Source organism: Perca flavescens, chromosome 10 (assembly GCF_004354835.1).
Source record: "Perca flavescens isolate YP-PL-M2 chromosome 10, PFLA_1.0, whole genome shotgun sequence".
NCBI classification, from domain to species: domain Eukaryota; kingdom Metazoa; phylum Chordata; class Actinopteri; order Perciformes; family Percidae; genus Perca; species Perca flavescens.
The window spans coordinates 9,684,708-9,699,957 of NC_041340.1; the positions used below are offsets into that span (position 1 = coordinate 9,684,708).

Here is a 15,250-nt window from a genome sequence, read left to right on the forward strand (position 1 = left end):
CCTGACAAGAGCTTCAGGTCTGGTCTTTTGTGGCCCCTGGACAGCCCAGTGGGAAGTTGTGCGTCAGCTATGCTTGTCGATGGAGCTGCTTGACGGCCTCAATAATTCTGTTGACGCGACCTCTGTGTTGCTGAATGCTGCAGGTCTGGCAGGTGACGAGGAGCGATGATGTGGACGTGTGGTGCTGGTTCATGTGGGGAGCCAGTCAGCAACACACTCTCTGTCTTTTTATTGTCAGCAGGGTGAAGAGGAAGAAAATATTGAATATCAGACCATTGAAGAGTGTAAAACCGGCGCCTCAAGTTAGTGTAATGGTATACAGGTCAGCAATCTTTGACTTCCAGTGGAGAGTGGTGTGCATTCACAAGTGGGCCTCAGCCAATCGCTAAAGGACAGACGCTCCAAGTTTCACCCCTGGAAGTAGAGCAACCAATGCAATGTTGGTGAATTTTCAGATTGATTTTTCTTCATTAAGGCTTGCAGTCTCTCGGTATTCTGATAGTGTGCCATCATGACCTACATACATACTTCTCAAAATGCTGACAACTAGAGAATAAAACCCTCCAGTTTTTTTTTTATATATAGTGTTTTTTTATGTGACACCATATGCCTAAAGAGAAAGCACACTTAATATATTATTCTCTATAAAGTGCAAAAAAATATATATATTTTGCACTTTATACATGCTTGTTTTATTCATCAATTATTCATTGTGTGGCTGCAATTTGTATTTCTTCTAATTTTATATCATGGAAGTGGGTATTTGTATTCCTTTTGTAACAGTTATGTAGATGTACAACTCCAACAGTAGGTTGAAGTCTCTATTTGGTCAGATTTGATATTTTCCAGCAGTCACAGTAGCACAGGAGTCTTACATTCCCATTGCAGTATTGATGCTCTCCTTCATACCCTTCAGTTGTCTGCCACTATTATCTGATTGCTGTGTATATTCCCCCCCCTGCACATTCTAAAACAGGGAGGGCCAGTTTGTTGTACAATCATGTGAGATGCATTTAAATGACTCCCAATGTCAGCACTTTTGAATATCTCTCTGCGTTGGAATTTTTATCTGGTAGCCAGGTTTGTATGCTTGCAGCATTTCAAATGTATTTTGAATAATGCTTTTTAGCCACCCTCTGAGTGCTCTGTTGACAGGCTACAACAGTGATACAATAACGTCTCCAGATGTCCAGATTAGAATGTCAGGCAAGACTGATATTTGATAGACAGATTTGTAATTAAAAAGGCACCTCTGTTGATGTAAATAAATATGATAACTGCATTATCTTTTATTTATTTAACTTTCTTTACGAGCTATGTTGTGGACGGATATGATGTGAATTTTATTCTTTCAATCACCCTCCGTGGCATTGTGATTTCGCTGTAGCTTCATTACAATGCAGCTGCGATATGACAATTTAATATATTTCCGTAAGAATCGGTCAATCATGGATTTGTCTGTAATTTTCCACAGGTCTGTGGAGTTGATTTTATTTTTGCACACCATGGAGTCAAGTCATTATGAGTAAGCCTTAGATGGCAATTGTTGACACCGTCTTGCAAGATTCTCAATTAAGCGAATGTACTCTGACATCATTACTTCCTTTTGCTCCCCCTTGTGAAATAATACTGCAGTGTTACCTATTTGAAAGAATAGCAAACTGTGGCCCATTGAATTAAGTCTGTCTGGTGTAATTGGGTGCGTGATATGGAAGGAAGCGCCTGTTTTGCCAATAGCTGGGTTCAATACTTAGTAGTCTTGGATACAGTTAAACGTTGGAGCTGAATAACCTGCTATTACCATTTGAGCATTTGAGATAGAGGGAGATACTGCAGACGAAAAAAACCCTGCTTTTTTATATTCCTATTGTCCAAAACTAGCAATTACATTTGAAAAAAATGAATTTGCCTGTGCTTGCGGTTTTCCCACTAAAATTCAATGAATATATAACTCGTACTGTCATTGGTGAAGGGTTATTCAGGGGATTTGTGAACATCTCTGATGAGCTTATTATGTTGTATCCTGGCGCTGGCAGATGGATGCCTTTCTTTATTATTTAATTCACAGACAATGAAAACAAACAATAAAATGGTTAGGATAAGACGTTGACCACTATGGTTTATTGTGACATACAAGAAAATTGAAAAAAACAACAACACTGAGTTTGGCTCAGTTTTTTAGGTGATTTGTTTTTCACAGTAGCTTTGTTTGCCTTCTAAATGTGCTGAAACCATGAGGGATGAGGCCTCAAGCTCCATGTGCGTGGAATAATCTGAAGTGGCTGTGTCAGAGATTCATATCATTTTATCGCACTTGTGAATATTCTGCATCATACTCTGAGATAGGAGACTTAGGATGGAGCGGAATTTCATCATCTTTCCTCAGCGTCTCACTGAGTGTAGTATTCTCATCCATCACCAAGTGTGCTAAGGATATAGCTGCCACGGAAGTTTAATTGCCAGTAAATACTGTTATGATATTGTTGCTTATTTTTCCCTCTTTTTTTTCTTTTTCCTTTTACCTGGCAGTCTCTGATATGGGCAATGACTGTACATATTTAAAGATTAATAAATCTCAAATTATAGTTACAAGCCCATCCAACTCAGTTAAACTACATGGAAATATGTCTGACCAGATCCCCTAAAAGTTTGGATATAGAAAGATCAGCTACTCAAAAATGGATCATCTTGCCTCTGATGGTTGTGTATCTTTTAGGTAATAGTTCCTTGCAGCAAGGGATTTAGGCATTGAGCCTCGATAAAGAACGAACCCAATCTGGTTCAGATGGCATCCAGAATTCACAGAGTCTGGGCGACGTGCTGCAGACAAACACTTCTGTGTCTCCAAAATCACTGGTGTCAGGGGGAAACAGGCAGCATCTGATGGAACACTGCCCTGGTACTCCCTCTCCCCTTCACCAAGCGCCGGGAGGCAAGAAAAAGAAAAAAGAAGGAGAACTGAAGAGAAACTGAAAGAGAAGAGGCAGAGAGGAGCGTCAAGGAGGAAAGGGAGAGAGACTCGACAAGATGAATTATGCAAAGCTGTCAGAGGCGGCTATTGTTGGAGGTGCTAGCTGTGTTAAAGGGAGAGAAACCCTGATCTACACCAGCTCCATCAACCGCTCTCACCACTCCCCATGGCGAAGAGCCGTCTGATCTGTGCTCCGGCAAATGGCCAACAACAAGATGAGGAGGGGCGACGAAGGGGGACGGGCCAGGCCACTTGGTGACAGGTGGATTGTCTTGGAGGGACACAACGGCAACAACAAGTATGCTCTTTATTACCGCTATTTACAGAGGTCACTGACAGGGAGATCTGTGCTGACTTGTACAGCAGCGCCGCGGTAATATAATTACAGAAGAAAGGCTTAGTGAAGAGTTGCCATTTCAGCATTCTGGTCAGCGGTGGCTACTTCGGTATACAAAATACTTTGTGTGCTGAAGTCAGGAGTGTGTGCCAGCTCACGTTAAGCCATTGTAGTTGTTCATTAAATATGTCTGGGTACCGAATTCAATACTTTTTAGGCACCGACCAAATTGCCTCTAAAGTATTGAGTATCTAAAAATGCCTTGTCATTCAATACCCAATTTTAATAAGGAGTAAATCCCATCAGAGTCATTGAGCCAATTAGCATGCAGCATGATTCTACCGAGATCTAATAATGTTTGTGATTGGCTGTCTAACGTTAGGCAGGAAAAACGTACGTTACGCACAGAGATGGGGTTCATGTAGTAGGAGCTGAAAATAAATAATAATGTTATAATTTCTTTTTGTTTTATAAAATTGATATTGAAAAAAGTATCGTTAAGGAACCGCTATCAAAGTCACGATATTGGTATCGGTACGTGTATTGAATTTTTTTTTAACCATACCCAGCCCTATTCATTAGGTTCATTTTGCTTAGAACTCTTGATCAGTTCCAAGAATCTTGGAAATAGGGCTCTGAGTAGTGATTATTTTCGTTCAAAATATCAGAAAATGTCCACAATTTCCTGTAGCCCAAGGTGATGTCTTCAAATGACTTTCAAAATCAGGTGCTCAATTTATAACAACATATAGACAATAAATCATTTCAGTTGAGAAGCCGGAACCAGCGAATGTTTGCTCGATAAATAACTTTCAAGGACCTGAAAACTTATTTGCTCCATCAATTTCTTACTATAGGTTTCCTATATGAACACACTATTTCCTGCTAAAGTTGGAACAGGTTTGTTTATTTCACATGAGAGATTGCTTTATTCTTTTATTTTCCCTCTGTTCCGCTCTTCTACCTGGATTGAAGTAGGCGGGACTCAGTTAAAACATGATGTCATGTACTTCCATGCACCGATCAGGTTTTAGCAACATTTGAATCTGAATCTGAAGACAGTCGGTGGGTTCTTTGGTCTCTATCAATTAAATCTAATCTCCACACCCTCACTCATTTCATCTGCTTCCTCAGGATCATCAGGACTGTGTGATGAAGCAGATTAAATGATTTTTTTGACTGATAAACCTTTACTAAATAATACTTAAAGATATTCTTTGTGTCGGATAAATTGTTGAGATTTGAAGTTTTTTAGGGTCTTTAAACGCTAATTTTCGAAGACATTCGTTTTTTGATGTAGGGCTGTTGTAAGACTGCAGATAACGATTCTTTTTTTTATTTTTCTGTCATTTAATTGTTGATCAATTGCGTATAACATGTCAACAAATTGAAAAGAAAACATCCATTACAAGTTCCCTAAGCCCCCAGTGACATCATCAAATTATTTTTGTTCAACCAACACTCAAAAAACCCAACTATATTAAATTAACAATTCATATAAAACTGAGAAAAGCAACAAATCCTCACTCCATCACTCTGACGAAGCTAGAGCCAGAGAATAAATGGAATTTGTCCTTGATGAATAACTTTTTAACGTTTACTCAGTTGTTGATTAATTTTCTGTCAACTGACTAATCAATTCGCCACTGCCTGGAAAGGGACTCTTCTTCTTGGTCATTGTTGCTTGAAGCATCAAAATCAGCCTTTCGTTTTGATGAATAGCATCTAAAGCCTACAAGTTGCTATTTTTAATTAATTTTGAACAAAACTTCTTATTGGTTCCAGGACATCTTAAAATGTTGCCCTCCCTTTTGGTCATCCATTCCAAATAACCAGTTGGAAGCATAAAACACACCTGCTCTCAGCTTTGATGAATAACTGAATATCAGACATGAAACAAGTAAATCTCACTTCGATCCTTGAAACCTCTCCAACTGCCCTAAAGAGCCAATTGTCTTGGACACCATTTCTTCACACCATATTACACAGATGGTTTATGGTCTATGCTTCAAAAAAGTGCAGGGGTGTAGGACAGTCGCAGGCGTCAGGGGTACTGTACTCAACTGGCATGGGAGTCGTTGAGACGTGTGGAGCTGCGCTGCGTAGATCATGAACTGTCTTATTCCGTGCCTCACTGGCTCGCCAGAGGATCTCGGTGTGGCACTAATTTTGCAGTGTCGACTGTTCCACTGAGTGGTCACGGGTGACTGACTGTCCTGATTCAACTGCATGATCAAAAGTAAAAGGGAACATAGAATGTGATACCGTCAAAAAGTTAATACAATGAACACAGGTTTACTAAAGAATTCATAATTTTACCAAGAAAAGATTCTCTTCAAATGTAATAAGACACATCTTCACATTACTTTTGTGTCTCTTTTTACAGATTGGTGTGCATTAGTGTGTACTCTCAGTAGGCGTACTAGAGGCAAATTTAGCATAATCAAGGCAAGACAGACTGGCCTTTATTCTTGCCTGATTAAAGGAGTCTTAAGTTTATACTAGTAGTTAAAACCTTTGAAACTTAAAGCCTGCAGAAACACAATAGAATTCCCCCCAAGAGCCTCTATGACCTTTTTGTACATAATTTCAACTACCATGAATGTCTCTCTTGTATCCTGATAGTGTCCCCATGTGCATCGCCTGTGTACAGGCAGGACACTTTGATGAGCTGTGAAAAAGATGGCACCTTCAGGTCCTCAGCGTAAAGAAAAAATAAATGTTTATATGGGGACATGCCTGGTCACTCAAGGGCACAAATCCAATTCCTCCTATAGTGGGGGGCTTGCAGCTCAGCGGGTAAGACTTGTAGCATTAGCTATTTTTCAGACGGTGAATCTCTTTACAAGTCCATAAAGAAGAGGGGGATCGTAATCAGGGAGGCTTCTGGGCGTGTCCCCTTGTACTCATCCTGTACATTAATCTGCCAATCTGGACGGGTGTGTACAATTTCCTGAAAGTGATTAGATGTGAGTGAAATGTCCTGTGGCATCGTTAAACGTGTGTGTGTGTGTGTGTGTTGGGTAGTGTTGAGAGTTGAGTGTCAGGGTTACAAGAGAGTGTGTCACTGATTGCATCTCAGCCCATCGGGGGAACAGAATGATATCCAGCAACTCTGAGAGAGAAAAGGAGAAAAAAAATAAGTTGAAGAGGCCTAGAACAGCTCACAATTTTCATTATCCCTGCATCCTGTACTCCACCCGCGACTGCTTCAGTTTTTTGGGAAGTCTCTCTGGGGCCAGTGCTTCCTCGCAGAGCGACAGTATGCTATCCTGGCTTCATTGGAAGGTTTTGATCATTTGGGGAAAGAAGGAGTCTGATACTCTAGTCTTACAGCTCAGCCAAGAGAGAAATGAAAGTGTTGTGTGGCAAGTGTGAGTATGTGTCAGGAGGCAGTGGAAAATGGCTGGTAATAAACACTTCCGACACATCAGGGCTCCCATCCACATTCCACTCAAGGATTTTTTCCAGATCAGTCACATTCTCATCCCGCTTGTCCACATTTTAGAGCACTGTCTCCATCTGTGAGTGTTTTCTTTATATTCCCAAAAAGTTAAAGATTGTAACACTGATCTATCTAATGTTTGCATGCACAGACCCAAAACATGTGTTGTTGTCTAATGTGATACACATACTTTGTTATGCACATACTTAGTGCAAACTGGGAGATTGGCATACAAAGCTGGGTCATGGGCCTGTGTGACATAAATATTTAGCTGTCATGGACTGTTTATGGACTGTATTTTTTTTTCTTCATAATTTGAGTCATCCAACCCTTTCACCACAAACGTTTACTGTACAGGTATACATTTATTATAGAATTATGTCTTTTAACTTATCAGAGCTATTTGTTTAGTATACAATTACAAACTGGAATCATATGCGTTCTGCAATGTCACCCACATTACAAAAATAATGGTATTTTCTTACTTACCTCTGGTGGTATCTAGCCATGCAGGTAGTTTTGGTGGAACGACTTAACCAGGGCTGAACATTTATCGTCATTGCGATGTCTTGTGCGATAAACACAGTGTGAAAGACCGCGATACATCGCAAAATATACGTTTTGAGTTAACTGAAAGAGAGTATCAGAAGAAAATGTAACTATAATTATTTAATTGCTTTTTGCGATCAGTACAATGTTCAAATTGTTCGATAAAATAATGTTGGAACTGTCATATAGTTTAATAATTTATCAAGTAATTTGTTGTATTTTAGCAGGATACTTAAAGCAGCAGAAAGGTCAGAAAAATCAGATATCATGATATTGACCAAATACCTCTATGTCGATACTGCGACAACATTGTAGGGTTGACTATTGGTGCTTTAACAAAATATTTTCACAATTAGATTTTAGAAAAACTAATCATCAACAATGTGAATATAATGTGTAAAGGTAAATAATAGAACAGCTAGAACAGTCTGGTAAATTCAGAAAATGACATAATTTTACTGTAATGCAGCCTTTAAAGCCACTTAATATATTACAATATCCAAAATCCGTATCTAGTCTCATATCACGATATCGATATAATATAGACATATTTCCCAGCCCTACTTTAATATCTATTTTTTATTGCAAATAATATCATCGCAATATTCAACAACGTTATTGCATATTTTCCTCAAAGTGCAGACCTACTTTCGATTTCTACTTTAAATAATCCTTTGAAAAGTGTCGCCTGCCTATTCTGTGGATTACTGAGAGTAGCAAATAATCAAAACACATACGTATGATTCACCTCCATTATAGTGGGGTGGATGCAGAACTCTCAGACATAAATATAAATTCATAATTTAGGCAAACCAACCCTTTGATTTTTTCACTATGTCACAGGCTGGTAAACACAAAAACCTATCCGTTACATATGCATTTTCATTTAAAAATGTCATCTCCCTTGTTTATCATTGCTGCTCTGTGTGCAGAATCTGACACTTAGTTAACATGCATACTGCATCATGGGTCAAAATTGTGTGAAATATGAGTTGTACAGTTTAAATTAAAAATTAAAGCATGATGTGAATGTGTCAAAACGTCACATGCCACCGTGATGTATTGATTTACCCGTCATTTAACCAGCATTTGACACTCGGTGGATGTTCATTTTAGGTTATCGTCATGAGTGAAATTAAAAGGCTTTCAAAGACTTTTCACTCCTAAAATTATTATTGGGTGAAACTGCCACTAGTTTTAGTCAAACTGATTTAGCTTGATGTAAAAAATGTGCATACGTTTTAACTCAACGCAGTGAAAATGAACTTGATTTTGAAAGCTTAAGCAGGCAGAATAAGGAGGTGATGCTCCTTTTTAAGAAGGGAAGTCATGTATGACAAGAGTTCACGGGTGAGGTTTCAGGGCTGGTGAAGTAGCAGTGGGGGTGGGGCAGTGAGAAGGGGATAAGTGTGTACTTTTGAAGATGAAGCAGATGGATTAGTGTTATCTGAGCTCCTTCATTCCTTTCCTCTTCTCTCTCTCTCTTTCTCTCTCCAGGTAGAGGGGGTGGAAGCCTCAATGGACTGAAGAAGAGGCCGACAGAGGTCAAAAAGTGGGGAGGGGAGTTCGGGAAATCGGTACAGAGTCACAACCGGAGGAGGGAAGAGGAGGAGGGGAGAAAAGAGTGAAATAATCCAGTGGCGAGTCTCTCAGGAGAGCGGCGGTGGTGAAGGGGAGGGAGTTGGGATACCCAGCATGCAGGCAGCATGGAACGGGTGAGGGAGCAGCGGCCTTTCTGCTCACTGTCCAAGAGCCAGAGAGACCGAGAGAGATACTGCGAGAGAGACAAGGATCGGGAGCGCTGTTACACCGCCTCCTCTGCTGCCCGGGAGGAGGGAGCCTGCCGCGTGCCCACTCAGAAATCCTACAGCTCCAGCGAAACGCTCCAGGCCTTTGACCATGACCCTTCACGAATGCTCTTTGGAGGCAGAGTCAAGGAGATGGTCCACAAGGAAAGCGCAGAGTACAGCAGGCCAGGTTAGCGAGAGCAAATGTTTACTCGGACTGTTCAGTATTTGTCAGACGCATCTCTATACTATGAGCTTAGTGGTGTGGTTATCGTAGCTGACGTGGAGAAGTAGAAGACAATTATATTTAACTTGAAAGCCCAGATTACCCATTTGCTGACCTTGGCTACAAAATAAATTATGATTAGTAGTTAGAAATGTCTGTATGAATTAATTAGGAATAATTCTCTCCAATTCTGAAGAGGAAATGTGACGATAAATCTGAGATTACAGTTAGTTGTTGGCTTATAAATATGACGAAACAAAATCCTTATATAAATCCTTATATGCATGTTCATTTACTAATACCAGTGCGAGACATCATTAGGAAACAAACATGGATGCTGGGATTTTGTTGTTTGTTGTGTTTACTAAATTATTTGAATTCTAAATTTTGCAGTTCTATCCTCCACTTATTCTGTGCAAGGTTGACAAGAAATAACTGTATGATGCCAGGATGCTAGACAGTGGTAAACACAATTAGATGATGTCAAACAAAGATCCAATTTAGTTTGATTAGTTTATGTCCCGATACTTTCAGAGAAAACATTACTGTAGGCGGGATACAGTGGGTTACTCTGACCTCCTAAAATGTTCATACCCTGCTGGACAATGTAAAATAATGAAAGAAAAAATTGAAAATGCTCAGTAAATAACCCTATGCTTTAATTGGCTGTTAGAAACTGCTCTAATTTCTGTAATTAAAAAAAGTTTGAGCAGTTTATTCTATTTTATCGCACTCCTTTGGCTCATAGGATTGCAATTAAAAAATGGATCCATTACTCCCTTACATTTTCTTGGTGCTAATTGGTGTCCATTTCAGAATTAATAGGATAATGATGAAGTTGTGGGAGGAACACTATTTTCCTTTATAACTTTTTATAATCTGGGCATTTAATGTCAACGAGTGTTTCTAACATCGACACAGTTAATGTCAGATTTAATGTTATTCATCTGGTAGTGGAAAAAGAACATATTTTGTCCAAATGAGTGTAGATACGTTATCTGCTCTGTGTGTGTGTGTGTGTGTGTGTGTGTGTGTGTGTGTGTGTGTGTGTGTGTGTTGGTGTACGAAAATGTCTTTATCTAATGATCATTTTAAATTATATGGATTTTAATGTGAAGAAATCTACTTTCTGTAACATTTTAACATTTTCAGACATCTTCATTTCCTGATGTGGTACACTTACTTTGAAAGGGTTTTTCTGCACCATTTCCAACAACACGAAATACATTACCAAGGGACATTACGAGGGGAAATACAAAATTCACTCACTTTGTGACCTTATACTTGATATCAGATCATCATGAACATCTTTTTTTTTCATGTTGTGCAGCATTTATTTTTGGTTAGTTTTAACAGTGTTGACATCGTCTGTCCTTGAAATCGTAAAAAAACATTATTGATTATAAAAGTGCAGTACCAATGGTTTCTGTTACGTAAGTAAATAAATAATAAATATGTCTGCTTTCCGATGAGCTTATTTGCTGTCATTTACACCTAATTACATTTACGTGAAAATTTAGAAAAGGAAGGTTTTATCTACAATAACTTCAGTTTCAGGTTAATCACATGTATCACAATATTAGGGATAGTTCCACGTTAGTTCCGGAGCTTTCTAATGAGGTCAGCATGAGATATTTTTGTTTATTGGCAATATTCCTGCATCTTAAATTTAGTTTATTTTTCCTTAGATGCCGCAGTGTCTTTGAAGGCTTTGCAGGCTATTTTATATTTAATTTCCAGTGAACACCAGAGCCTCAAGTTATTCCATGTGAAACAAATGGTAATGATTTGAAACAGGCAGTGTCTGAAAACAATTTCTGATAAGAATTAATAATGTTTATTTTTTCACGTGTAGATGAACACAAGACGCTGGATTTTAGGTGATTTCTTTCAGGTTTAAATGTGTAATCAAAGTCGGTCATCTTAAAAAGCTCACCTTATAACAAAAATCTAGTTTGAGCTACACTGTGATTCGGGTTAAAGAAAATGCTTTTGAGCATCTTGATATAATTGATGAGTGTGGGAGGATGTTGTTAAGGCTTTAATTCAACAATTACCCCCTCTCCTTCTACCCTGCTCTTAGGTTTTTAAGTAGCCCTGTTCTTGGCCATTAACCGTGTTGTTGATTGGTTTGTTAACTTTACAATTTCTATCATTCACAGGGCAGACGTTCTCGCTGAGGCAACTCGGTTTCTGTGAGCCATCGGCTCGCAGAGGCTTGGCGCTCTGCCCTGAAACGGGCCTCTCCCACCCACTCAGCAGCTACTCCAGAGGGCCGGTCGTTACAGAAAACCATGAACCTGTATCACCGGAACGTACCATGACTCTTTGGGGAACGGGGCCAAAGTCTGGGCAGGATTCATGCCTCTCCAGTCGCTCTAACTCAGCGCTCACACTCACTGACACGGAAATGGACAATAAATCGGACAATGAGATGGGTGAGTAGGGCACACTTTTCATTCTTTTATCTTAAAATGCGTATTTGTTTGGGGATCACGCTTTCATCGCTTTTCAAAGGGGAGAAATCTGTGTGTAGAAAAAGCAGCAGTAGGTTGGATTATGGTTGTCGTTGGAGACAAGGCCCTGATTGGTGGAAGGAAGTGGAGGCGCGATTGGTTGGGCTGGTATCTGGAGAGGCATATGCAGCTGCCTTTTGTCGGATCAAAGGCATGAATCCTTGCTGCATGCGGAAAAAAGAATTTGGCCTTCCGATTGAGCAGTTCCCAGTCACCTGGTCCTTCTCCACAGGAAGCAAAGGAGTTTGATAAAATTTCCCCATGGGCTAGCGTATAATCAAAGATAGCTTTGTGTGCCTCAAGTCTGAGACTTTGCTTAGAAATTCTGCAGTGGATGACTGGCCATGCACAATAGCTGATTATGGGTACAATGGTTTGAAGTGCAAATTTGATCATGCTGGAAACCTGAGACAGAGGATTTGGGTTCTCTGTTTGAAGAGGGCAAATCTTTGTTGTGTCAAACGGTGTCAATGTATATAAGGTAGCTGCATATCCGTACTGTTGTTAAATGTAGACTTTTGTAAACGTTACTTATGTTACCTTGTTTGTTTTGTGACTTCCTGTAAAGTTAGCAATTTGGAAAAACCTTTATATCTCTTTATCTACTAATCTACTTTAAAGAGACATTTAGTGCTGGTTTTCAACAGTGATTTTTTCTGCATTATGTTTTTCAGTATATGCTTTAAGTCAGTAATATTTCCCCCCTGTCATTCACCATTGGTGTATTAATGGGTAAATGAGAGCAGTGTTGGGAAGGATACTTTCAAAACGTATTTCGTTACAGAATACAGAATACATGCCCACAAATGTAATTTGTAACGTATTCCGTTACATTACTCAATCTGAGTAACGTATTCTGAATACTTGGATTACTTCAAGATTACTTCCACATTGAATTGCGTTTTATAAGTGTAGGAATGCGGCTATCACATCCAGCTTACCAAACAGGACTATAATGGTGTGTTCTTTTTATTCCAACTAGCTGAATGTGTACCTGAACAAGCAGATAGATTATTGTATTGGTAGTCCCGAACTGCATACTACAAAAATCGAACTGCAGTCTAAGCTACCACAAGCTAATTTTAGCTAATTTTAGCTAACGTTAGTTAGCATGTCAAACGGGGCTATAGTCTTTAAACGGCTCTGGAGCTAGTAAATCAGCACCTAGGAGAATGTAAAGTTGCACGTCAATGTTAAAATAGCAAGGTGACCAGTAAAACTACAGCAGACGACTACCCTTGGCTAATTAAAAACATAACTTACTTTAAGATGCTTCTTCATGTTGGAAGTGGAGTAATTTGGAGCTGAAAGGAGGTTGGTTGCTGGCAAGCAGAGGCTGCACGGCACAGTTAGCTACATTTCATTATCCCTGTTCGTTCTTTAATGTGAAATGCTGTTTGAATTTCCAAGATAGAAACTTATTGCGGCCCTGGCTCTGTCGTGCCGGTTCCGACTCCATTGTGACTGATCACGCAAATAGCTATTTTTTTCTATTTCATATCGGGGCTTCTGGAAAATGCATTAAGTTGCCTTAATTTATTCAGAGTGAATAAACTCGTGAAACGGAGAAGTATTGTCATGTAATCCATTGATTTTAACAATGTAACTGTATTCTAAATACCAACTATTTAAATTGTAACTGTAACGGAATACAGTTACTCATAATTTGTATTCTGAATACGTAACGCCGTTACATGTATTCCGTTACTCCCCAACACTGAATGAGAGGCAAATTTAAAAGCGCTTTGTAAGGTAGAAAGGCGCTACATTCAACGTCCATTTACCATTTGAACGTATCCTCTCAGCTTCATATGTTTTAGTGTAAATCTTTAAAATGTATTCTCTGATGTTGAGTGCTCCTGAAATGATTGTACATCATTCATCATCATCGTGTGAGCCATCATCATTAAAACACATGAAATGTAAAACTCTAATTATTTTTAAGAAAGCGATGATCTCAAAGAGTGGCAGGCAGTTAAAATAATTAGGGTTGATTACACTTTCCTGGCAAGAACAGTAAAGACAGGGTAGAAAGAAAAATGTCTTGTGTCCGTGTTCTATCAATTTTTATTCTGAAAACATTGGCTACAGTCTGACATTTGAGACAAGTCATTTTCTTAATGGCAGTATTCATCATAGTGAGCTTGTCTTTCCGAAGGGGGCTGAGTAAGTCTTTTACCTTTTTCAAAATACCATCAGAATCCATACCCATGCATTTGTTCCAGTGTCTGGCCTTTGCTTTAGCGCAATACACTGTATGTATACATTTATGAGTCTCAAAAAGCTCAGCCTAACCACAGAGGTGCTGGTAAACATAACCCTCACCTCCTTAGCGCTTCACTCCAGTCATATTTGTTGTTGTACATGCCAAGCACAAACCCATATCACAAGTTGTTGCTTTTTTTTCTAAGACAACGCAGCTTGTCTGGCTTCAATGGGTTCTCTATTGAGCATTGAATGCACCTGCTCCCAGCACTTAAACTGCATGAGAACACACAAACACACACACACACACACACACACACACACACACACACACACACACACACACACACACACACACACACACACACACACACACCACCCTACGCCCCTCTGGCATACCTCCTCTGGAGTTTCTTTTGGAAACATCTCAAAAGCTGCTGCTGATTGGCTGTAGTTAGTACAACGTCCCACTGAGACTTTATCTAACTCGCTATTGTCTCAATTAGTTTCATTATAGGGTAAATAATCAATACCTGCTAGATCTTTATCCCAGGTACCATTCCTTTTTACAAAAGCAAAAACAACTTTTTAACTTTATTTTTTGCTCTTTTTGTTGTTTTTAACTGCACATCATTTGAATGTGCTAAAAATAGTACAGTAGGAAGAACAATGTGAACAAGCCCAAGTCCTTTTTGTCATCTAGATTTTTAGCCAGAGCAAAGAAAAACCCTGCTCCCTGTTCCACTTCTATAGATCTTGGTCTCTTTTTTTGTCAGGAGGCATTGCACTTTTGACTTTCACTATTTAATGAAGCAGCTAAGAGAAATGACCCATCCAAAGGTTTCCATCAACTGAATATGCATGCAGAAGCTCCGACAAGGGGCCGTTCAGCCCCACTTATTCATAAATGAACTCAATATTTCATTCTAATTCGCTCTGTTCTACAGACTGTTTCAACACAGACAAGTACCAAAGCCTCAGCACATTCACAGAGCATGGCATCTGAGAAGATGTTAACCTTCGTGATCAAAGAATAAGAGGTTCACCTTTTTAAAAAGGAACCTAGGGTTGCCATCTAGCTTGCTGAGTGCAGCCACAGAGACAGAATAAGAGTGGTTCTTTTCTGAAATGATACATTTGTATTTTGGCACCAACATGTTAACTAAAGTACATTTTTTTATTTTTCTGAAATAAAGAAGAACCAGCCAGTGAAA

General features: G+C 39.3%; 1 protein-coding gene across 1 annotated transcript in view; it reads left to right on the top strand.

Annotated features, from left to right (window-relative positions):
* LOC114562369 (teneurin-3) overlaps positions 1-15,250 on the top strand; it is a 197,416-nt gene that overhangs the window by 51,903 nt on the left and 130,263 nt on the right. Inside the window, exons 3-4 of the mRNA XM_028588749.1 lie at positions 8,800-9,279; positions 11,478-11,753. Coding sequence (XP_028444550.1) covers positions 9,009-9,279; positions 11,478-11,753 — 547 coding nt within the window. The 5' untranslated portion in view covers positions 8,800-9,008. The remainder of the gene's footprint in view (positions 1-8,799; positions 9,280-11,477; positions 11,754-15,250) is intronic.